The 24621-nt window shown below is 35.7% G+C and overlaps 1 protein-coding gene across 2 annotated transcripts in view; it reads right to left on the bottom strand.

The window, feature by feature from the left end:
- The window catches only part of PUM23 (pumilio 23), a 110834-nt gene that overhangs the window by 26096 nt on the left and 60117 nt on the right, over positions 1-24621 (bottom strand). For both annotated transcript variants that reach the window (XM_089800506.1, XM_089800507.1), the window contains one exon: positions 5489-5674. In XM_089800506.1, coding sequence (XP_089656632.1) covers positions 5489-5674 — 186 coding nt within the window. The remainder of the gene's footprint in view (positions 1-5488; positions 5675-24621) is intronic.

The raw sequence follows: 24621 nt of genomic DNA, 5'->3' as shown, positions 1-24621 counted from the left end.
TAGAGACAAGAAAATTTAGACAACATATGAAATTGAATTACTTCATATGAAATTCAAATAGATAATTGTCCCTACTTGTATCATATATTAATAAGAATCGATGTATTTACTTTCATTCAATTTGGAAATTAGAAACTAACATTAATTTAAAAATTAATTGAACTAAAATTACCAGGGGACATTACACTAATGAGTATAGGAAGAATGCCAACTCCCTGATCCTCCATGAGAGCCTTATTTTACTCATAATGGAGTATACCAAATTTGTTTCTATTCCCCTTAAGCGCTCCCAGATTAAATGCAAAATTGAGTATGTTCAAAATGTCCCCATGCGCTACTTTGATATGTCCGCTAATCAAGAGGATGAAGTTTTAGATGAGGAAGCATGTTTTCATATTGGAAATAGGAAGAATTTGAAGAAGGCTAAGAAAAGCTCTAAGCCTTCTTGGTCAAATAGATATGAGACTGATGGGGATGATGAGGACAATGCCCTCCTATTTCTCATGCTCAATGACGATGAGGAGTTTGCCTCCTCTATTTCTCATACTCCTTGCCTAGTTAGGGCTGAGAAAGATAGAAGGATCACCTTTAATCTCAGGGAATCATCTAAGCCTTGAAAGGGGGAAAGGACAAACAGGGATAAATGGCCAAAAGGGTTAGAAAAGGCAAACATGAAAGACAGGAAAGAGAATTTGGCCCAGCCTTTCATTGAGGAGTCAGGACCCTACCATTGAAAAGATGGAGATGGATATGGAAGTGGAGGTGGATTGTCAGGTTACAGGTTTTTAATTCAGCTCCCAAGGAGGCTGAGGGAGATTTCTATATTGATATCCCTATGGATGTGGATGATACCCCTGTGGATAATATAGTCGATATGGTGTTGTTGCTCAAGAATCGTACTGATAGTCTAGCCAATTTGGCTGCTTGCATTAAATCTAGCATTAACTCCATCAAGATAGTGTAAATTCCTTTTGATAGTAGGATGAATGACTTACGGAATGTTGGCAATAAGGGGTTGGACAAGGAGAGCCAGTAAAATGTTGGCTTCAATTGAGGTGTTGCCAAGGATGTCAAATCCATGATGATAGATCAAGAGGAAAAAATTAAAATGCTTGAAGATACTATTGGCAAAGTGCATAGTTAAATTAATACGATTGTCTCTGTTGACAGATCTATAATCCAAAACAATGTGGTGAGCCTCTGGATGCTAAGCGTTAGAGCTTACAACTTGAAAGATGGTGCTAATCAGAACTATGGTAAGTTTGTGTTGGAAGGTGTTGATACTACCATTAAGAATGTGGACACTGTTGACCATCTGTTTAATCACGATAAAACAATTTCTTCCAAAGCGCAGAGGTCTTCAGCTAAGAACTGTAGCCAATCTACAGTTGCCATTGACCATTCTCAGGTTATCTAGGAGGTTACGGATATGCATGACCAAATGATAGATAAAAACCTAGAGACAGTGAAATCGCCCAAAGAATTACAATATGTTTGCTTCGATATGTGACCTTGTTTGTTTGGTGTTGAGTTTTATGTTGTCTTGCCAATGGTTAGTTGTTGGTTCTAGTTTCCTCCGCCTTTGTTGTTGGCAGCTTCTTGTAGCAAAGGGTTTTGAGGCGCCTTTAAAATCTGTTTTACCTTAATCAAAAACATTATTCTTAGTACACATTTGCCAAAGGGTACTGGTCATTATGGATATCCATCAATACAAGAAAAGAGCCTGAAACCTCACAAGTAGAAAAAATCAGCACCAAAATTCAATGGATCCTTGCAAGCACTACAGCAAGATGGCAAAGTCGCCTACAAATTGGATCTCCATCTCTCCACCACATACATCATGTTTGAAGATCCTTGGATATCATGTTCACATTCAATCACCATAACTTGAATTGAATAACAATAGTTTCATCATACTTGAACATGAAGCTATTACGGCTATCATTTTTGCATCCTCACCAAACAAATCATCACCAATATTTTAATCCAATTACAAGGGTTGCAACTAGAAGCGCAACTTGGAAATTTCTCCACTGGCATCAACAATAGTTTCCATCAGTCAGGCTTTGAGGACAAATCTTTTCAAAGGAAGAGAGCTTGTTAAGGCTCTTATGCCCTAGCCTTCTATATTACCATTAGCATTGCAATAATCATATTTTAGTTTTTTAAACAATATATGTACTACATATGTATCTCGCGTTCATCACATGAAGTTAAAATAGTGTGATGAATTCATGGTAAGTGTGGTTATATTCCACAAGGCTTGTACCTAATAAGTCACTCTTTGTATTAAGGGTTGAAACAAAGTTCATCTTGAAATATCTATTGTATTGGAGCTTTACTTTTTATAAGGCTACCCACTCAAAGAGGCCTGCAATACTTGTTCCAAATTCATGAAAAAAAACATATTTGAAGCTATTTTCCAAGTGTTGTGTTATTTGCCACATGAAAACAGCTAAGATCTGATTTTAGAGTTGCATAAAGTGCATCATACTCCTGTGATGACTTCAGAGCTTTACACTGCAAAAACATCATCCCAGATGTCGAACTGCACAAATTCAGCAAATCCTGGTCAACAAAGAGGAGTTGTGAAAAGTTGAAAAGGGTCCTACCAGCTGATTGGATTGTTCACTGCAAGTATAAAGATTGAAAAAATTCAGAATCTTTATGCGGAGGGATTTCACCCCTTGCTGAGTTGAGCCCTGGCTAGAAATCTTCTACTTGGCTTAAAAGTGTAGTAGGATTGACCTATACCCAGGGTGGTGATTTGACAAAACCATGCATTAATCAAACTTCAGCAGCTGGTTACAATACGGTCCTACATGGACTAAAACCTAAGGAACCCTCCAATGCTAAATCAAATGGAAAATGGGCTTCAGCATTGACTGCACACTTGAGCTATGTTTAGAGGGCTACACAAGGCCAGGCTGCAAAGACTAGTAGAGTGAGAGCTTCAAAAGGTTCCCAAACTAGGTTCAAGGAAAGGATCTCAATTCTTATGGTTGTAAATTGATCAAAGGATATGTCGATGTGCAAATTGAATTGCCCAATTTGGTATATTAGGGATGGAAAGGAAGACATGGAACTAGGTTATATATAGGAGTGAACAAACAAGCTTGAGATAAAACACAAGGACAATGTATCATTTCTGTGGAAGTTGTCAAGGGACAGGCCCAAGCAATCCAATATCAGTAACAAAGACACCAAAGAAATAGGTAAGTAAGATGCTAGGTTGAAAGGGGAAGGAGAAGAGAGATGAATGTAGATCACAAGGCAGATGCTAGAGACCAACTTTGAAAGTGTAAGAATTGGGCTCACAGTTGGCAGCAATCTGGTAGCATCTTTGACTATCTAAGAGCTACAAGAAAAGCATATCGGTTGGCATGCCTTTTGTGTAGAGACACAATTTATTGAATTGAGAAAAATAAATAAAAGGAATTTCTTTGTGCCAAACAAAGGATTTGTACTGTGGAATGTAGTATAGAGTAAACATCAAAGAATAGGAATGGGCTTGTTTAATAAGAGTAAAGCTGATAATATGAAATAATATTCAGGTGCCTTGAAAGGCAAACCTAGGGTCCATGACAATTGAAAGTGTTGTACTCAAGTGGCCAAGCCTTTTTGGTGCATGCTACAAAAAAAGCATCTTAAAAGTTTTTTCTTAACAACCTTATTATTTCCCATATTTCCTGTATAACTGTTTTAAAAAAATTAAGTCAATCCAATGCCATAACCTAATAGGATTTATTTCTAAATTAATTTAGAAAACATTCAAATGAGCCTGTTAGGACAAATAAAACCTTCAAAACATTGTAACTTTGTTGTCTAAAATGAGTTTCCATTGAAACAAACACCTTGATTTGGACCTTTCGCGGCACAGTGTCATGGCCAAACATGCCAAAAGAACACTCCAAAAAAGGAAAATATTGTGATGTGCTTTCACCAATGTAACTTTAACTTCATAGCATAACCAAACAAAGACTGTAGGACAGCATAACTACAACATTTCTTCTCATGTTCTGAGAATGGAACATGTCAAAGGTGATGGAATGTCATGTACCTTGGGATATAATAATAGTGTATGAGGTATTAATGAATTACAGCTTGATCTGCATATGCTTTGCAAGTCATCCCATTAGATCATTAGAATAAAGATATTTATCCCTCATGTATAGGGAAGTGGTGATGAGGGGTAGTGGAGTGCCATATATTGAAGGCAAGAGAGTTTTAATATGTGAAGGATATTGTCTGTGTTTGGGATTTCATATGTTACATAATGTGAAGCAGTATCATCCACCAAGAGCATTGCGAGATATTACCCTGCATCAGGGATTTGATCTGTTTCTGAATATATTAGAGTATTTGTACTATTATAAGCAGGTTCTAACAATTACTCTATAAAAAAACTGCAGGGAAGACAATGTAATTAATAGTATTTTGTCTGCATCCAATCCAAACAATAAACCAAGTTCGATAAAGTAATTAGACAACGATCTCCAGAGTCTTCAAGATCTTTCACCTAAAGTTGTCGAAGAAGATTGCAGCAAAAGAAAACAGACTTGTGGGCCCAATGAATACTAGCATAGTGTGGAGGCTCAGAGTGATAAGACACAACATGATCCATTTGACTGATTCAACAAATCATTTATCATGGATCCTTTCCATCTTTTACAATGCTTTAGTGAATACATACCATGCAATAATCAATGACAAATAGTGCTTAGTTTACATATTTTCGTTTAAATTCATGAAACCTGCTGGAATATTTGTTTAGAAAAATGTGTCCAAGCTTTAAAATGGCACCAGACCTGAATGATGTGAATGGTTAATCAAAATTAAGGTAACTATTGTAATATTTTAATTTGGGATCTATACACTTAAGAGTGGGCATGACTGTCAAAGCATCAAATCAAAGGCTACAAATTGCAACAAACAACTATTTTGTCTATGAACAAACAAAAACTAACAATCCAAAGCCCTTGACTCAATAGAATATGCAGCTCATATAATAAATATGTGACCCCCAGTTTATATTTCATTTCTATATATCTTCTGTACAATTAGACTGACCCAGCATTGTGATTCCCAGTATAAATGCATCAAATCATCTCCCAGGTTGCCTTGCACCTGTATGAGACCAATTAAAGTGAAAACAAGGGTGTCGGGCATGGAAAATATCCAAGGGCGAGAAAATGAACCCATATTAGACAACATATATGGTCTCCCATATCTAATAGTTGAAGCCTAGTTGTTATCTGATGCTTCGCCGACTTTTTGCATGGCAAGTATTTATAATTTTATCAAGATGCCAAAAGAGTCATGTAATTTGATGTTTATCTTGGAACAATATACAAATAGACACTACCAAAAGAAATTAAAGAAAACAAGCATAGAATTAGCCTCAAAATAGTATCCAGTTGTTCACATAAGAAAACATAATTGGTGAATATTAGAAGAACAATGCAGAGAGTTGACCTCAAAACCTTACATTCGGATAGCTGAAAATGTTTTGCAGCATTAAACAGCCAAGAACTGACATCTTATTTCCAGATGGCCACTGCCAGTCTCCTCTTTTTGCATTGCATGAGAAATCCTCTAGATGTAGAATGCGAGGTACAATGCAATTTGGGGATGCAGAATCTAAATTCACAGCATGGGCTAATGCTCGACAACACTGCAAAATTCAAAATCCATGGGATGGACTCATCAGGATCATGTAAATTTCAAGCTAATTTAAATTAATTTCCTCTCTAACTCATCATAAATCATAACAAAAAAAATAACTTTAGATTCATGGAAGCAGAAATAATGTGGAGCTTAGCAAAGTGTTTGAACATCTTTCTCAAAACATGTCAGACTATCAGTGTGAGTGAGATGTTGGAAAGTATGATTTGTATACCATAGACTTTTAAATGCTGTGAGAAAAATCATCTCGACTATCTCTTGTCTGTTAAACTAAGTCAAAGTTCATGGTGTTCAATGTACCATTTAATTCTCCCTAAGTTTGTCCCATGAATTTCATCTTTGTATGTTTGATGGAGACAGCTACAATTTATTAAAAACAAAAGATAATCAAGTCTTATTTCATCAACAAGAGACTCAGTAGTTGCATGATGTTAAAGTATCAGACTGTAATACTTGTATTACTCAGATCAACTTCTTAATGTACAGTTAAACTATACTGTAGAACAAAATTCTCTGGATGATGATTAAGGTTTACTGAGATAGTTTCAGATCAGACCACTGATCTACAAAGCATCCACTTGAAGACATGTTATATTCTGTGTTCGCTGTGTGCTTTGAAGATCCGCGGAGGTGAAAATATATATGCGCGGGAAAGACACATAGAGTCACGACCGATAGCCGTGACTCATGTTTGAGTCACGTCTATCGGGCGTGACTTGCTATTAACTGAGACAACGTGATATATCAGTCGTATATGCTATATTAGACTTTAACATATTAACACCAACATAATAAACCGTCGTATTAAACTCGGCATGTTAAATTGCTAACAAGGTTAACGATTTCATATACTTTAATTATTATAGATTATGATTATTCTGTTTACTTTATTAAAATATACATATAAGTTGAATCAGTATATACATATATATATTTTAACATCTAAACATAAATAATAATAACATAAGTATACATAGGAATCATAATTAAATCTTTATAACTAATCTATACATTAACACTCCCTCTTAGATTAGTAATAAAAATACATAGAAGAAGTCTTTGATCAAAAGACTTCTTAATGTCAGATATGGTTGATTCATCAATCAAATGATATTCATCAACTTATATTTGACATCATATAACATGAGAGTTGGTCTATCAGAATATCTATAATATGATATTCACCAAGCTCCCGAGAGTAATGGCCTATCAAAAACATCAATTTAATGATGATCACCAAGTACTCAGAATGGTATTGGCCTATCAGAATCTCAGGGCAAGATATACACTAAGTACCGAAAATATATCTATACAAGCAACTTGTAGATAATCAAATTAATGATATCAACCACCTAGTTGTTGATTTATAAGATAAAGCCTTTACATGAAACAATTTTGCAAAAATGAATCGTGCTACAAGTTATTGTAAGGATGTCACTTTACAACTTCTCCTCATACAAGTGAAATCATTTTGAAGTCGTCACTTCTTAATGATTTAACACAGGTTATATAAATTTATAATATATGAAATGTACAATAATCAATTTCTCTAAGACATTTCCTCAGATTTTACAATCATACAAGTTCTTTACGAAAATGCTCCACTTTTGTTTTAGCAAGTGGTTTGGTAAGAGTGTCTGCAGTTTGATCCTTTGTACTAATATATTCCAAATTGATTACATCCTCCTCATCCATGTCTTGAACATAGTGCTATGGTATCTCAATGTGCTTTGATTTGTTATGAAACACTGGATTAAGAGATAGTTTGATGCAGCTCTGGTTATCACGATAAATAGTAGTAGGTGGAAGTGGCTTCCCAAATAATACAAATAGAAGTTTCCTCAACCATACAACTTCTCTTGCTCCCATAGATGCAGCTACGTACTAGGCTTCTGTAGAGCTCTGTGCTATTGAAGACTACTTCCGACTAAACCAAGATATCATTGTTGAACCCAAGGTAAAACAAAATCTTGAGGTGCTCTTACGATTCTCTGAATTTCCTACCCAATCAAAATCTGTATATCCTCTTAGATTTAGTTTAGTTTTAGTGTATTTGAGACCATATCCAATTGTACCACTGAGATACCTGAGAATGCGTTTGGCTGCTACTAAATGAGTTTGTTTAGGTTTGCACATGAATTGACTGAGAACATTTACAGCATAACAAATGTTAGGTCTTGTGTTTACCAAATACATTAAAGAACCAATTATCTGTCGATATAGAGTAGGATCAATACTTTCAAAATCTTCAGTTGCTTCTTTTAGTTTCTAGAGGTTTGTTTCCATAGTAGTTTTCATTGCCTTGCTGTCCAACATTCCAAATCTGTTGAGAAGATTCCAAGTATACTTCCCTTGATTTAAGAAGATTCCTTTTGAATGCTCCCATACTTCTAGTCCCAAGAAGTAGTGCAATATTCCTAGGTCTTTCATTTAAAATTCAGATATGAGATCTTGTTTACATTTTTCAATTAGATGATCTTCTCCTGTAATCAAAAGATCACCAACATATAGAACCATGATTAACATATCCCCCTATATTACCTTGTAATATAAATTTGGATCTGCAATATTTTTTGAGAAATCAAGTTTAGTTAGATGCTGATCTATCTGTTCATACCAAGCTCGGGGAGCTTGTTTCAATCCATATAAGGCCTTTTTTAATTTGCATACATGAGTTTGTTTATTGTGTACTCCAAATCCTTCTGGTTGTTCAAGATAAGCTTCCTCTTCTATAACACCAATCAAAAAATGCAGTCTTTACATCCATTTGATGAATTTTCCATCCCTTGGATGCAGCAATGGCTAAAACAGTCCTGACTGAAGTATATCTGGCTACTGGAGCAAAGGTTTCCTCATAGTCTATTCCTTCCTTTTGGGAAAATCCTCTTGCTACAACCCTTGCTTTGTACTTGTCAATACTTTCATCTGCATCATATTTAATTTTAAATAGCTATTTAGAAGAGACAACTGATTTATTTTTGGGTCTAGTAACAATATCCCAAACATCATTTTTAAGTATGGAGTTATATTCTTCTGTCATGGCATCTTTCCAATGTTGATGTTTTATTGCTTCTTTTACATCAGATGGTTCAGATTTGGAGATTTCACTCATTAATGCAATGTAACTTGAGTATATGTTAGGACGTTTTCTTTCCCTAATGAAATCTGAGGGAATGGAATTGTTTTCTTCAATTAGCTTTCTGGCCCATACAGGCCTTTTCTTTTCCTCAGTGGTGAGTATCATGTCCATGGGTTCAATTGATTTATCTTCCTCCATTAGAGACTCCCTCTCATTATCAGATTTTTGTTCTTCTAGAGTTTCTTCTAGGGTTTCTTTTGAATTTGATTCATTTTCATCTTTAGATCTTTTGTAGGCCAAATTTTCATCACATATTACATCTCGACTTAGTTCAATATTTCTTTGTCCAGGGATATAGATACGATAAGCGTTGGAAGTTTCACTATAACCTACAAAGATTCCTTTCTTTCCTGAGGGCTCTAGTTTGGTTCTCTTCTCTTTAGGAATATGTACATAGACAAGGCAACCAAAAATTCTCAAGTATTTAAGATCAAGTTTCTTCCCGGTAAATACCTCTTCAAGAGTCTTGAATTCAAGATAAGAGTGAGGACATCTATTTTGGAGGAAAACAGTAGTATTTGAAGCTTCTCCCGAAAGAAAAGTTTCAAGATTTTGATCATGAAGCATTGCTTTAGCAGAATGAACTATTAATCTATTCTTTCTCTTAGCTATTCCATTCTGTTGAGGATTATAAGGAACAGAACACTCCCTCTTGATCCCAATAGTTTTACAATAATTTATGAAGATATCAGAAATGTACTCTTTACCATTGTCTGTTCTTAAGACTTTTATTTTCTTTCTAGAAAGGTTTTCTACAAGGGCTTTAAACTCTTTAAAATTAGTCAAGATTTCTTTAGATTCTTTACTTTTAAGAAAATAGATCCAAGTCTTCCTAAAGAAATCATCCACAAATATGATATAGTATGGAGAACCTCCTAGAGAAGGAACTGACATATGACCACATAAGTCTAAGTGAATAAGTTCTAGAACTTCTTTGGATTTGATCTGACTATTTTGGAATGTAGTTTTAATATTCTTCCCTAGAGCACAACCTTTACATGTTCCTTCATGGTAAGGATTAAGTTTAGGTATACCTGTTACCATTTTTCTTGTAGAAGGTAATCCTCGAAAATGAAGATGACCTAGTCTCCTGTGCCAGATTTCATTTTCTTTAAAAGAATCATGAACTAGAGCTAAATGAGTGAGAAAGTTAATCTGATAAAGACATCCATGTCTAGAGCCAATTTTGTATGCATTTTTTATGTTAGAATTCTTAGGCCAAGCTAAGACCTTTCCTTCCATAAATGTAACTCTGAATCCTTCATCTTCAAGAGCAGAGATAGAAAGCAAGTTTCTTTTTATACCAGGTACATATAGTACCTTAGTAAGTTCAATTGTTTTCCCTGATATCAGATGAATGGTACATGTTCCTATTCCCATTACGAGATAGCTTGTATCATCTCCAATGGTTACTTCATCAATATAGTCTTCTTTGATAGAATCTAACTATCCTTTAAAACCTGTAATATGTCGAGAGGCTCCGCTATCAATTACCCAAGTACTTGATCTGGTTGATGCTTCACTGGAGAGAGCAGAATAGAAAGCATTGTGTTCAGAATTTCCATTTGAGTTTTGAGTGGTTGCAAATGAAGCTTGTGGTTTAATTCTATCAGGACATCTGGATGCCAGATGTCCAAGTTTATCACATCTATAAAGTGCAGAATAGAAAGCATTGTGTTCAGAATTTCCATTTGAGTTTTGAGTGGTTGCAAATGAAGCTTGTGGTTTAATTCTATCAGGACATCTGGATGCCAGATGTCCAAGTTTATCACATCTATAACATTGCATTTTGGAGAAATCAGTTTGCTTTCTCTTTCCTTTGAATTTTCTTTTCTTCTTATTTACTTGAGTGGAGAGAACTTGTAACTCTTCTTTTGAGGAGGAAACATTTTGGCCTTGAGCTACTTGCATTCACTCTTCTTGTATACAGTCAGCTTTAGGTCTTTCAAATTTAGGTAGTTTTGACCGAGAGCATACCCCTTGTCTAAAAGTATCCCATGATGATGGAAGGCCTTTTAGAGCCATTACTGTTAACTCCTTTCCATCACAGATGTGTCCTATGGAAGAGAGTTGGTTTCGAAGATCAATTATTCTCATAAAGTAAGAGGAAATTTTCTCTCCTTTATTCATTTTAATATTTGAGATTCTATCCTTTAATGTGATGATCCGAACAGCATTATTTATCTCAAACATATTTCCAAGAGAATTGTACATCTCATGTGCAATGTCTAGTTCTGAAATTACCGGTAGAAGATGAGTTTTAACACCATCCACAATAAGTTTCATAGCTTTATTGTTGTCACTCTCCCATTTTTCCAGTTCATTAATTCCTTTAGGTGGTGGGTCAGAATTTTCAATAAACTTATTTAAACCATGTTCTTTCAGTATAAGTTTCAGTCGTAATTTCCAGCCTACAAAATCTGAATCACCTTCTAATCTGTCTTCCAGCCTCATACCATACACCATTTTTTATTTTATTTTTAAGTATTTTAATTTAGTTTTGATTTCAGTCTGATTTCAAGATCACTTCTTTAAAACTGCTCTGATACCATGTTAAAGTATCACACTGTAATACTTGTATTACTCAGATCAACTTCTTACTGTACAGTTAAACTATACTGTAGAACAAAATTCTCTGGATGACGATTAAGGTTTAGTGAAATAGTTTCAGATGAGACCGCTGATCTACAAAGCATCCACTCGAAGACTTGTTATATTCTGTGTTCGCTGTGTACTTTGGAGATCCACGGAGGTGAAAATATATATGCGTGGGAAAGACACATAGAGAGTCACAACTGATAGCCGTGACTCATGTTTGAGTCACATCTATTGGGCGTGACTTGCTATTAACTGAGACGATGTGATATATCAGTCGTATATGCTATGTTAGACTTTAACATATTAACCCCGACATAATAAACCGTCGTATTAAACTCGACATGTTAAATTGCTAACAAGGCTAACAATTTCATATACTTTAATTATTATAGATTATTCTGTTTAATTTATTAAAATATATATATAAGTTGAACCAGCACATATATATATATATATATATATATATAATAACATAAGTATACACAGGATTCATAATTAAATCTTTATAACTAATCTATACATTAGCACATGATCTAAACTCATAGCTGAGAACAAGCAGTAAGTCTAATGCGTACTTATTGGACATCCTTAATCTTCTAATCATCATATGGTATTGGAAAATTAATCAATTACAAGAAGAATTCACTGAGTTACTTGCTGTTTTGCATACAGTTTGTCCATTGGGGAATTTTTCTGTGTTTTCTTGAAGGTCTGCTATTAAGTTACCTCCTACTCATAAAGAACTAATCCATTTAAGTCCTCTGGTAATGTTTTTAAGAACAAACTTCAGCTAAAGCATTTTACTAGCTACTTCCATTCACATGCAGGTTCTATTTTTTTAGCATACAGCAGGAATTAAAGTCAATATATTCCAACCATTGTTTGCTAGAGATTGAGAAAACTGTGTTAATTATTGGTAGCTTCAGTTGGATAAACTCATGAGACTAAACTGAAATTATATATATGTGATATGTGTGTGTGTGTGTGTGTGTGTGTGTGGTTAAATAATATATTATGTGAGATATTATATTTGTTAATATCTAACTATAGAATAGACATGTCCCATGAAGGGACATGTCTCTTCGTAGCCTTTGCTCATTAAAAATTAGAGGTTGCTGCCATTTGGATACATATACCAAAGAGGCAATGTTAATACATTTGCAGCGATCCTAATAAAACCAACAGTTTGGATATAATTACTCTCAAAATCGTTGCTATATAATTGATGAGTATAACTAAAATGCCCATGCAATTCAGACACCAATAAATAAGATTTTATAGCTTCCATCAAGGCAACACTAAACAAACTAAACCTATTGCATAAAGCGTGTCTCAAAATCTTGGAGAAACAATCAAGCATGTACAAAGATGTTGACAGCATGCCTCTAAAATGTACTGCAGAACATAGCATTGATCTGCAATGAAGAGTGATGTTCACAAACTTGATTTTGCATTTGATTTCAGTTGTCAAAAATGAAGAAATTAAAAAGCAATTGCAAAACCAAGACCAAAGCAAATCCAGTAGTCACAATGCAACTCAAAAGTGAGTCACCGTGCAAAATAGTATACCAGGATATGTAAGGACTTTTATGCAAGATGCTGAATCAGGATATGTAAGGACTTTTAGCACTTTGACCAATCAACTCATAAAAAATAGGCTCTTGTTACCAAGAATTCATGGTATATACCACTAGATACAAGAAAGCAAAATTTTCACTATGATCAAAAGTCAGTTTAACCCCATGGACAGATCAAAGGAGACAAACTTCAAGACAAGAGACCTACTTCAAGATTGCCTATCCATTGTTGCTAAGCATCACATCAACTAAATTCATGAAACTGTGCTTAGTACATTTATATTCACCACAAGATCGTTGCATTTACATGATCATAGTAAGAACACCTTCGACGCGTCAAGTTGTTGCCTCAAGCACTGAGGTTGGACAGGAGAAAGAGAGTACGCATACAAGAAAACTTGAAGGAATGTGATTTCGGTATATTAAAACTCATTAACCTTGTAAAAAAAGCAAATATCCTTCAGATATGATCATAAGTTTGGTCAACTGTAAAATTTCCCACTATGGCAAGATAATGGACAAGTATTTTACTATTTAGATATTACATTGCCCCTCAATTTGCTAAAAGAGGGAGTGCAAAATTCATCTTCCCATAAATGCCAATGAGCAACCTTTCCCACATTGAAGTGATCTGTACTGAAGTAGGCAAAATCAGCCTTGTTATCCCTGTAGTTCTGAGACTTGTTCAAACAAGTCATATATTGTTGGGCATCACTTCTTGATGGTTATTAGTTCAAGTAGTAGTGGCAGGGACGAAATGATATAGTCAATCACAGGGACGTATCCTTTCTACACTTCTTTCAAAACAATGTTTGTTGTTTGTCCCTTGGCTGACCCTTTTCAAGTTTGTCAAAACATTCTCTAATTTTCATCCTCATGTAGTTGGCGTACAATGCTTATTATTATGTTTGATAATAGTGGCTAGTCATCAGTGTATTAATTGTTAATGTATTAATTGTTTGTCAGTTGTTAATCTCAGGTGGTTGCAACCGTTGGTTGGTTGATGGTTGTGTTCCTCTTCGCAACCATCGGTTCATTTAAATATGTTGTGTACTACCAAGGAAAATAATAGTGTATACTCGATTTAGTCTTCTTCTCTAAAATGAATTTGTGAGCAAATAAAGATATGTTTTACTCCTATATCCGGTACGCAATACCATCTATATAATTACTCCATGTATGTAAATTACCAACTCTAGAATGATGTCGACAAAATATTGGGCGATGAAACATGGATAGGGAAAACAAATACAAGCAATTTGCTAGATAGGGACCAAGGCGGATGTCCTTGTTGCCTATCAACAGGACCAAGAGGGCCAAAGTTCCACTCTTGGGCTTAGTGTGGGATGACTTTGAGAGAACCTATCATGCTTCTCTTGTAATGTGTTTGCAGTGGTACTATAGATATTATATGAATTGTGTGTTATGAACTAACCCTAATAGTGGGCAGTTATATGTGTGTGTATGTTTCTGGAATTATGATGGTAGGATTCAAATCCAAGATTCCACTATTTGAAGAGATTTTATTCGGTAAGAGGTGACCCTGGTCCCTAACCATACTTTATTTTGATTGTGATTTGAGGGAACATTTGAGGACAACCTAGGTAGGGGACATCACAATCCGGATTCTTAAATTGTTGTTATCAATCATGACGAGATTAATAGGGAAACACAAGAAGAGGGGATTGTGTTGTAAAACACACAGACCCCAATACAAATGGAGACCCCCACCTTTTTGTTGCTAAATTGGTTTAGTTTAGTTTAGTTGTCATGGGCTTAGCAATGATTTTGTCATTGAGATGAGAAGGATTTCGCTTTGTCAAGTTTATGAATAAACATCAAAGTTGAGAGGTGAGTCAAAGAAAGAACTCCAATATCAAAATTAAAAGTCCAGCTCAAAGTCAAATTTCCACTCATCAATCTACAACCGCCTCAAATTTCCCATTCGAAATCCAAGAGCTCAAAAAATCCCAATCTCCATTTAATATCGCCCTTGACTAGAGCAAAATTCCAAGGATTAATATATTTTCGTCCAAAAACGCCTCACTAGGTTGATTTTGCCTAGGCCTTCTAGAATCCATGATAGTAGCGAAAATCTGCCCAAGGAGTTAATTTTAAAATCAAAGGTCTTGAAAGGTAACGAAAGAAAGAAATTCAAAGAAAACTTCAAAATTGAAAACAGTACTTGTTTGCAAACTAAATTCCGAAGCAACAAAAAAAAGGTAAATCCTTGATTAAGATTAGCATTTCTAAAATTAGAGTGCAAAGTCCTTAATGAAAAGAGGAATTCCAAGAAAAAAAATTAAAAATCCATAATAAAACTAGGAATTCCTTAGATGGAAAGAAAAATCCTTGTTTGAGGTACGAATTCCAATTTGAAATGACGTGATCAGATGGAATTCCGGTTTGAAATTGCAGAATTTGAAGCAGAAGGATATGACTATGAAGGATTAGAGCGAGGAGTCCTATAAGTTGACTATTCGGTCTAGACATACAAAACTATCCAAGGAAACAGTGGCTAGATATATTAATGGTTTGAGATTCAATATTCAGAATGTGATTGACATGTTGAAGATTGATTCAGTTGAGGATGCTTATCAAGATGCTCAGAGGACAAAAGAAAAGTTGAAAAGAAGACATCAAGGTAATTCTCGACGAAAGGAGAAGCAGGATCACTTGGTGAAGAACAAACAGATTGTTGAAGATGAACCAAATGTTTTAAATGTGGTGAAGGACATAGAGCTTTTGAATGTCCTAATGCTGATAAGAAGGCTGGTGATAAAAAGAGTTATTGTATGAGAATGTGGATTCAGTAAATGAGCTCGAGAAAGAGGAGAACTTGTTGGTTCGGTGAGTATTGCTCAGTAAGAAGATGTCAGAACCTTGTCAAAGGAGGAATTTATTCAAGACTTGTTGTAAGTCTAGAGGTAAATGTTGGAATGTGATTGTGAATGGTGGTAGTGTTGATAACCTAGTTGTTAAGGAGATGGTTCAAAAATTTGGTTTGAAGAGAGTAAGACATCCTTGTCCTTATAGCATCAGTTGGTTGGAAGATGAAGATGCTTTGGAAATGAGCGAGCAATGTCTTGTTGAATTTCAGATTGGGCAGTATGCGGATCAAGTGATGTGTGATATTGTGCACATAAGTTCTTGTCACATTTTACTTGGTAGACCTTGGTAGTATGATTGCAAGGCAGTGCATGATTGTTTTAGGAATGTGTTTATTGTTGAGAAGAGTGGTAGAAAATTTTCCTTGATTCCTTTGCAGAATGCAGGACTTGGTAGGAGGAACATTAAGCTTTGGTACGTGAATTGAGTTGAAGGATTTTTGAAAGGTTAGAGATCAGCGTGGGACACAAGCCTATAGTACACCGAGGAAGGATGTGAACAAACAACTGAACAAACAAAGTAAACAGTTGTTTGTTGCAAGAGAAGATTTGCAGAAGTGGAACAAAGGCAAGAATGTACAAGTTGATGATTTGGAGGACATATATGTGCAGAACCAGTTCGGAGTAATGTGTTGAACCCTGGTAGATGTTCTTCCAGTTGTTAAGAACATCTTTTCTTTGCACTTGAGGTGTTTGGTGCAGGAGCATCCTGGGGTAGTCAGCAATCTTGTATGCAGGAGCATCTTGCTCAAGTTTCTCGACTTATGGTTTGCGTAGTTGGGGATGTGTTTGAGGCACATTGGGGAACCTTGTCCTAAGTGTGCATAAAGTTTGGAGTAATCATGTTGGAGTAAAAGTTGTTTTGGTGTTTGCTGGTAGCGTGTTCCTAATTTCTGGACAGACTTTGGTGATTGTTTTTGTGAGCTTCGATCTGTGGGAGTTGGCTCATGCACTCTAGGATTTGGATAGCTGGAAGGCACGTGGACCTATGCCTAATGCCACGTACTCTTATGTTGTCAAATAAGTTAATTATGCATTGTAAACCTGGGACTTCTCCTAAATGTTATTTAATTTAGTCTGTCAAGCCAACTTGTGGCTTGAGGGTTTATTTGATGTAAATTGCTAAGCAAACTTGTGGCTTGGTTTAGTATAAGTAGACGATCTTGTGATGTCAAGAGTCATCCAGTTCAGCATGGAGTAGCGGAGAGGAGTGAAGTTTGGCAAAGTTAGTAGCTAAGTGTTGGCTTGGGAAACAAAAAGGTTGCTTGGTGGCTTGCGAACACAAGTTTAGATTCTTCTTGGTCTTTTCTACCAGATTGTGGATCTAGGCTAGCTAAAGATTGGATCTTGTGAGGGCTTGCAAAAATATTATTGTAATTGCTTATGTATTTGGCTGTAACCTGGAAGGCCTTACAGTCGGGCATGTTGGATGTAAATCTTATGATTCTATTATGAGAACTAGTGTTATTTTGGATCAAAATCTCTATGTTATTGTTTATCTTCCACTGTGTGGTTATTTGTAGGGGACTAGAACATCTCCTTTGGGGATTCTCCTGCCTTGTACTGCATCAATTTTGCATGTTGATGATATGCAATAAGTGATAAAAACCCCACCTTTGTACATTTTAAGTGTCTCATGTAATTAAATTTAATAACTAACTATAGTTTTCACTAAAGAAACATTAAAATAAACTTAAAAAGGCGAATTTTCATAAAACATTAAAAAATATGATCAAATCAACTTAGAATAAGCTGAAATATTAAAGTGGATGTCAAAATCCACTTTAAATATTTTTTTTAAAAATTATTTCATACAAAAGCCAATAAAAAACCCACTTTTGGAGGATTTTCTAACAAGATGTGTTCTTGCCCTGGAAACCCCCACCTTTTCCTTTATTACTTGAGCTAGATAACTCTCTTTGAGGCCTAGGTTAGCTCAAAACTAACAGTATTGCAAAGGCTATTATCATAAAGCACAAACAAGATTCAAAACTATTTACAACAAAAAGAAAAATGAAGAAAAGACATGAAAGTTTACCAAAAATCAAGCGTTTGCAATCAAAGAAGAAAAACTCTTTCTTACAAGCATTTGGGAATTTTGCTTGACAAAAATCTTGAAAAGAAATGCACAAATAAAGTTACATAGAGCAAAATTCAAGGACAACGAAATGCCTTCATGATGCTTTTCTAATACATTAAAACAATGAGGATACACCTACAAATTCATGAGAAAATTGCAATGCCTCAATATTCTGATGTCAAAATTGGGGACAACAAAATGGTGGTTAAAGGTATAAGTGAGAGGTAAACGTTCCAAATGCAAAGCAGATGAAGGTGAGGGATGCGAGATGCCAATTGCAGATTTAGTTTTAGAAGTTCTTCTATATCTTCCATTCTCTAGTTCTTGATTCAGGGAAACAAAATAGAAGTGTCTAGCATAGTTTTTGGATGATTTTATAGAAAATTAATAAACAGGTTCTCGCATTAGTGTCAATTATTTTAAAATAAGTCAATAAAAATGTTACAAAAGTTGTCTCCATGTTTGTATTTTCTGATTTCACATGAAAAATGATATCAAGGATAATTTAATGTCTTTACAATTTCCTTGTAATTAAGTGATTGTGTATGTGGTTCCTTCAAGAAACCATTTAAATGCTATATGTAGGTCACACTGAATTAGAGAAGATGACTTGGATCTGTAAGCATGATCATGTAACAGCACAAGAAGCTGCTTTGATGCATTAATGTCAAAGGGCCCACTAATTTGAAGTGATATGATGTCTGAATTTGCATTCATGATCTTAGATATGACTCCATACCCTAGGATTAAGCACCGATTAATGATATTTCCTATAGTCTTTCTCACAAATTATTCAAATCTGATAATCTTTCATTTTTGTCTTGTCATGCTCTATAAATAATTCTATTTATTATGTTCTCTATACTGGCGACTGATAATAGCCCAATATCTAAGCCAATTTTGAGAAATCTTGCATGTTTCTTGGCATATATTTTGTGAGAACGGCATCTTTTTCACAACATTCTATTAAGTGTGTTAGTAAATCCTTTAAATATTGCTGGAAGGTCACCCCCCAGGTCCTACAAAGCCAAAAGTGCAGGAGAAACTAACCTTTGGTTAATTTTTATTCATTGGCCAAGTCCAACCCTGGGTCTAAGCATAAGAAAGTGACTAGTCTTTAGGATTGAGCAGATATGTTGATTTGGGAACCAATAGGTGGCACCATGGATTGATAACATAGGGCCATCAAAACATAACATCCTATGATGACTTAACTGACAAACTCATTGAGAGATTTGATCAAAAATACCCTGAGAGGTATTTCAAAGAACTATCCTGATTAAGAAGGCAAGAAAAAACTGTGGAAGATTATGTGACACAATTCCAAAAGCTCTCTATCATGGTTCCCGGAATAATTGAAAACAGTCACCTGCCTATTGAATGAATGAATGAAAGATTTTTAATGACGTCCATGAGGCAATAAGCCTAAGGGACCCACATAAAACTCCTAGTCAATCTGATGCAATTTCTCCAATTGTGAATCTGCATAAGTAAAATGGCCCCCTTGAGGAGTCTTGGTCCTTTGAAAAGGTCTTTTATGTTGTTCACTTTTAACATTTCTTTGTGTTGGCTGCAAATGTCTTTGTACGCCGTAGAATCCTTCAGATAGTGCCACTCTATTTCCACCACACCCCCATTGTAAAATCTACAAATTCTGTCCTCCCACTCTTCCTTAGGGACCTTCCATCTACCAGTTTCACATCTCAAATAGTGGGAACCAGATCTCAATTGAGCAATTAGGATTTTTTCCTTTCATTTGATCTCAGCTCCTAAATATTCTTTGTCGTCATGTTCGCATGTGGGATTAAATTCTTTGACATAATAGGCTTTTTTTCTACCTAACTGGTTTTCCCACATGACAGATCTGACTTTTCCTACCACCCACTTTTTTATATTAGAATTGTTTTCCGAGCATTCTTGGTAGTCAATGTTCCACTTATTGAACCATTTTTCATTTTGTTTCTTCCATGTCTTCTTCCAACGAGCCAGTTCTCTGTCATCCACCCTACTAGGCCAGCAATGTGCATCCATTTTACTCACCTTCTTTAGATAACTCAACAATCTAACAATTGCCGAGGCCTCCACCAGGAACATGCCCGCCTCTGCTAAAATAATCTCATATGGGACTGTGGATTTGATTCTGAGATTAGTTGTAATGAAGTGTTTCTGAATCCTTTCAATTTGTCGCCATTTATGGTTTGATACGCTGCTCCCCCATACCTTGCTGCCATATAAAATAACTGGTATCACCAGCAACCCAAAGAAGGTTTTCTTAGTCTTCCAATCCCATAACTCTGCTGTCCTACACCTGTTTTGAAGAAGATAAGATGCCTTCCATCCTCCTTGTATCCTTTTTGATCTGCATGTTTCCCAACTAAGCTGGTAATGGAAATATATGCCCAAATACTTGTATTCTTCTACAATTTCTAGTGCTTTGTCATTAATTATTAAAGTGCATTGTTGTTTTCTCTTCCTCAAGGAGAAGACCATGATCTTGGTCTTAGAAGTGTTGACCTCCATCCTTACCTCCGTGCAAAAGGTTTCTAAGTTCTTCAAATGTTCTCTCAACCCTTGTGCTGTTTTAGCAATGAGAATAAGGTCATCGTCATATAAAAGCAATCTGATCACATAATCAGCCAACTGAATTCCCTCTCCATTGGCTTTGTTTAGCCATTCCTCTAACTTGTCAATATAGAGGCCAAACAAGGTAGGCGATAACGGACATCCCTATTTGACCCCTATGTCATTGCCAAAGCATTCTGACATGCCCACTTTGGTTCTGATTTTTGCTTTAACCTGTTCGTAAAGTTTATAAACAACACTCTAAACTCTATTGGGAGCTCTAATTCTTCCATTCTATTCCATAACTTATCCCTAGGGACAATGTCGAAAGCTTTCTTAAAGTCAACAAAGCAGCAAAAAGCCTCGTCCCCTTGTTTATCCCACATTTTTTCTATGAGAAACCTTAGGGTAATGCAGTGATCAATGGTGGAATGTTTTGGTCTGAAACCTGCCTGTCCCATAGCTCTTTTCCCTTCTTTTTCTGCCCATCCCCTGATTCTCTACTCTACCATACTCCCGTAGAGTTTGCTTAATAGTGGGTTTACCATGATGATGCGGTAGTTGGAAGGGTTGTTGACATCCCCACTCTTATGGAGAGGAATAACTACACTGATGGTCCACTCTGTGGGAAAGCAACCTTGCGTGACCATGTTAAAAATGTTCCTAATGTGTAGAGTCAACAAATCTGTCCCCCACTTTAGAAATTCAGCCTGCAGCCCATCAATATCTTGAGTTTTTCCACTTGCTAATCTCCTTATCCCTAGAGTAATGTCTTCATCAAAAAAAGTTCATCCAAATTGTTGGTTGTGGGAAGTGAAACTTCGTTCTCCGGTCTCTCATAAAGAGTCTTTGCATACTCTAACCATTGAGAATTCGTAATTGAAAGGCTATCAGGATACATTTGGGGCCTAGTAAGTGCCTTTGATCCTACCACTCTACAAGATGCTGTCCTAAAAGCCCCACAACTTGATACCAGCAAAGCAAAGGAAAAATATTACTATAAAAATATGACATCAAAAGATAAACTATTCCATGAGAAAGATGGCATAAAAGAACATTCCCCCTAGAGATTACCAAGAAAAACTTTGAATCAAAAACTTATGTTACAAACGTACAAAAATTTGGTAGCGTTAACATGTTCTTAAGCAAGTAAGAGCTTCTAAGAAAATATTTATGCTTCACATGCAAATAAAAATGAAAGTTGATATGTGTGTGTGCGCATGCGCATGCGTGTCGAAACAAAGCCAAGAACGCAATATAAAAGCATTAGCCAGCAAGGAAGCATGAAACAACAAAAAAGAAAACTCAAGCAAAGGGATAAAATGTGATGTAGAAGAATCACCAAATTAACAAAGAGCCTTCAATGTTAAGGGGCACATTTAGATTAACAAACAGTTGATCTCAACAATGACATGTCAACTTGAAACCCCTTCATAGGATCCCTAAAGTTCCTCTAACAAATGAAGGGAAAACCTCTTCATAGAGGCATTATATAGATTTGAGTCATACTTCTAGTCCTCAATATATGAAAAATTCACCCTTCTTTCAATTCAAAGAAACATCTATATTTACAACAACCAAATGTATCCCAATTTATGACAAGAGAGAAATGAATTTACTGAGTGATGATTATTTGACATTCCTTTACAAGGAGGATAAACAATTATTAAGATATCTAACTTACATATCAAAACATATTCTACTCGAAATTGCAACAAAGATAATAACAAAGTTGTGCAACGGAAGCTAATTGGCACCATAAACACTAAGGGTTGAGCAAGATCCACCTAGTAACAAATAAATCATTGAAAACTAACTTAGCTCAAGCACAAGCAAATCTCAAGAAGGGCAGACTGCCATGGCCCCGACTATGACATGATTGTATTCACTATATGGAAAAAGAAAATTGTCTTAATTTCATAAGACTTCAGATTGAACACCTATAGGTCTCCATTTGACCAATGTGAGTAAGGATGAAACAATCATCATGGTTGAAATATCTCGTTGATGTCAACATATGCATATGTGACAAGGGTCGTGGAAAGGGGTTACAGCTTCCAAGAAGAGTCTTAGAGGAAGCATTCAAGAGAAGACAAAGAAGTAAGCGAGCATAATACTAGAATCGATATTACATCTTTCAGGACCCGGAGATCCTTAGGAGGGTTAGTAATCCCAATCTAGAAATGTCTTTAAGGTCTGGGATTAGGATAGATAGTAGAGCATTATATTTACAATTATTATTGTTGGTACTAACATTTTTTTTGCAAGTATTAACTGTCCTGAGCAAAAGTTAGCAGCAAGAACATTACATCATCAGACCTTTGCTTCCACGACTTCAATCCCCACAATTCATGTCTATCAGTCACCACAACGATTTTTTGATTTAGATTATGTTCCTATCACCACTAGGCCTCATATTTTTTACCATCAATTTTTTTATCTACAAGTAGCGTTCTCAACACAGTTCACCACGATTTCTTTAAGATAGATTTTTTTGTTTTTTTTTGCAATGAAACCCAAGGAGTGACACCCCCCACACCTCAAAATACCCATCCTTGATACGTCCCCGCACTTGGTATGTAGAGTACCCAATTATCCCCACCTCCACCACTACAATAACATTGCTGTTGGGACGGATGCTTGAGTTTCTATTTGAACTTTAATTTTTGAATATTACTTTTTGATATGTACTGTGTTACTATGTTGAATATTCAATGGTTCTACTTAATGATGCAATTTTATTATGTTCAAGTATTTCAATTTGGTATGTCATGCTGAAACATCATTTCAAGTTCTCTAGGTATAGTATATAGCCCTCACCCTGCCCCCACGCAAACCATCCCCCCCCCCCTCCCCCCCGCCCCCCTGGCCCCTCTGCTGCAGTAGCAGAGTGGGAAATAGAATAAGAAAGGTTTATGTTTTGTGTATTTTAAATTTAATGTTTTCAATAAACATCCTACATGTGGTGGCATACCTAGAGTAGCAGTTAGATGAGCTCTCCAGATATAGCCACCTAGGACCGGGTGTAGATTCTTTAAATTAGAATAGTTTTAATGATTGTCAGATTCCAATAATAGGTAGTAGGCAGTTTCGGATTCTTATCCTTTTCTTGGATAGAAGACGGAAAAAAACATGTGGCCTACTGCATGATTGTCAGATTCCAATAATAGGTAGTGGGTGGTTTTCGGATTCTTATCCTTTTCTTGGATAGAAGACGAAAAAACGTTTCTCATCCTTTTATTAGAAAAGGAGAATCAGTTTTAAATAAGCCGGTTGGCTATGTAAGAGAGGCATTCGAATTTGGGTAATAGAGAAAGTTTCAGTTTTTGCCTTAGAAAGGATATAGATAATCGACTATGGAGTTTGGCAGCAATTCGATCTTGGTCTCTCTTGTCAAAGTGCAAATATATTTTCTTTGAGGACATTCCGGGTTAAAGATCTTGGTGTACGGGTGAAGATAAACTATGGAGATTTATATATTCTGATTAATCCAATCTTGAGTTTGGTTCGAGTTCGATCCCGGCTGATTGATGTCGTGCCCCTTGAAGTAACTCAGTTGAGTGAGTATTCCTCCTGAGCTTTCCAAGGTGTGGCTCTGCATCACCCTCCCCCCACCCACCCAGTCACCCACCATTGTTGTCCCCTTACCGTCCCAAAATTGAGGCCCTTTGTCCTCTTGTCCCGAAAACTCATCCTAACATACCCCAACACTAGTGTTTTACCAATTTTTGGCTTGAAATATTTTCATCACTATACTCGCATATTTTGAGATTATATTTCGCCATCTAAATTTTATTTTTTAATTCTATGGTGATTTTTGGAAATTCTTATATATTTTTTTTGAAACCCTAATCTGCCAACTGGGTCATCTATTTTGGGTTTTATAACCTTAAACCAATCTAGGGTTTCTTGTTCTCTTTTACAATATTTTAGGAAAAAAATAATAATAAAAGAATTTTTATTTTGATGTTTTTCTATTTTTGCAAGATAGTTACAATATAATTTTTTATTTGAGTATTTTTCCAACGTGTTACGTTTTGCAGTTTAGTGCTGCATCTGTCTCAATTTTTGTGCCTTCATCAGGTTGATCAA

The sequence above is a fragment of the Cupressus sempervirens genome, chromosome 9, assembly GCF_028749045.1.
Source record: "Cupressus sempervirens isolate cs-2001-9-10 chromosome 9, ASM2874904v1, whole genome shotgun sequence".
Taxonomy (NCBI): Eukaryota; Viridiplantae; Streptophyta; class Pinopsida; order Cupressales; family Cupressaceae; genus Cupressus; species Cupressus sempervirens.
This window is presented reverse-complemented; position numbering and strand designations above follow the sequence as displayed.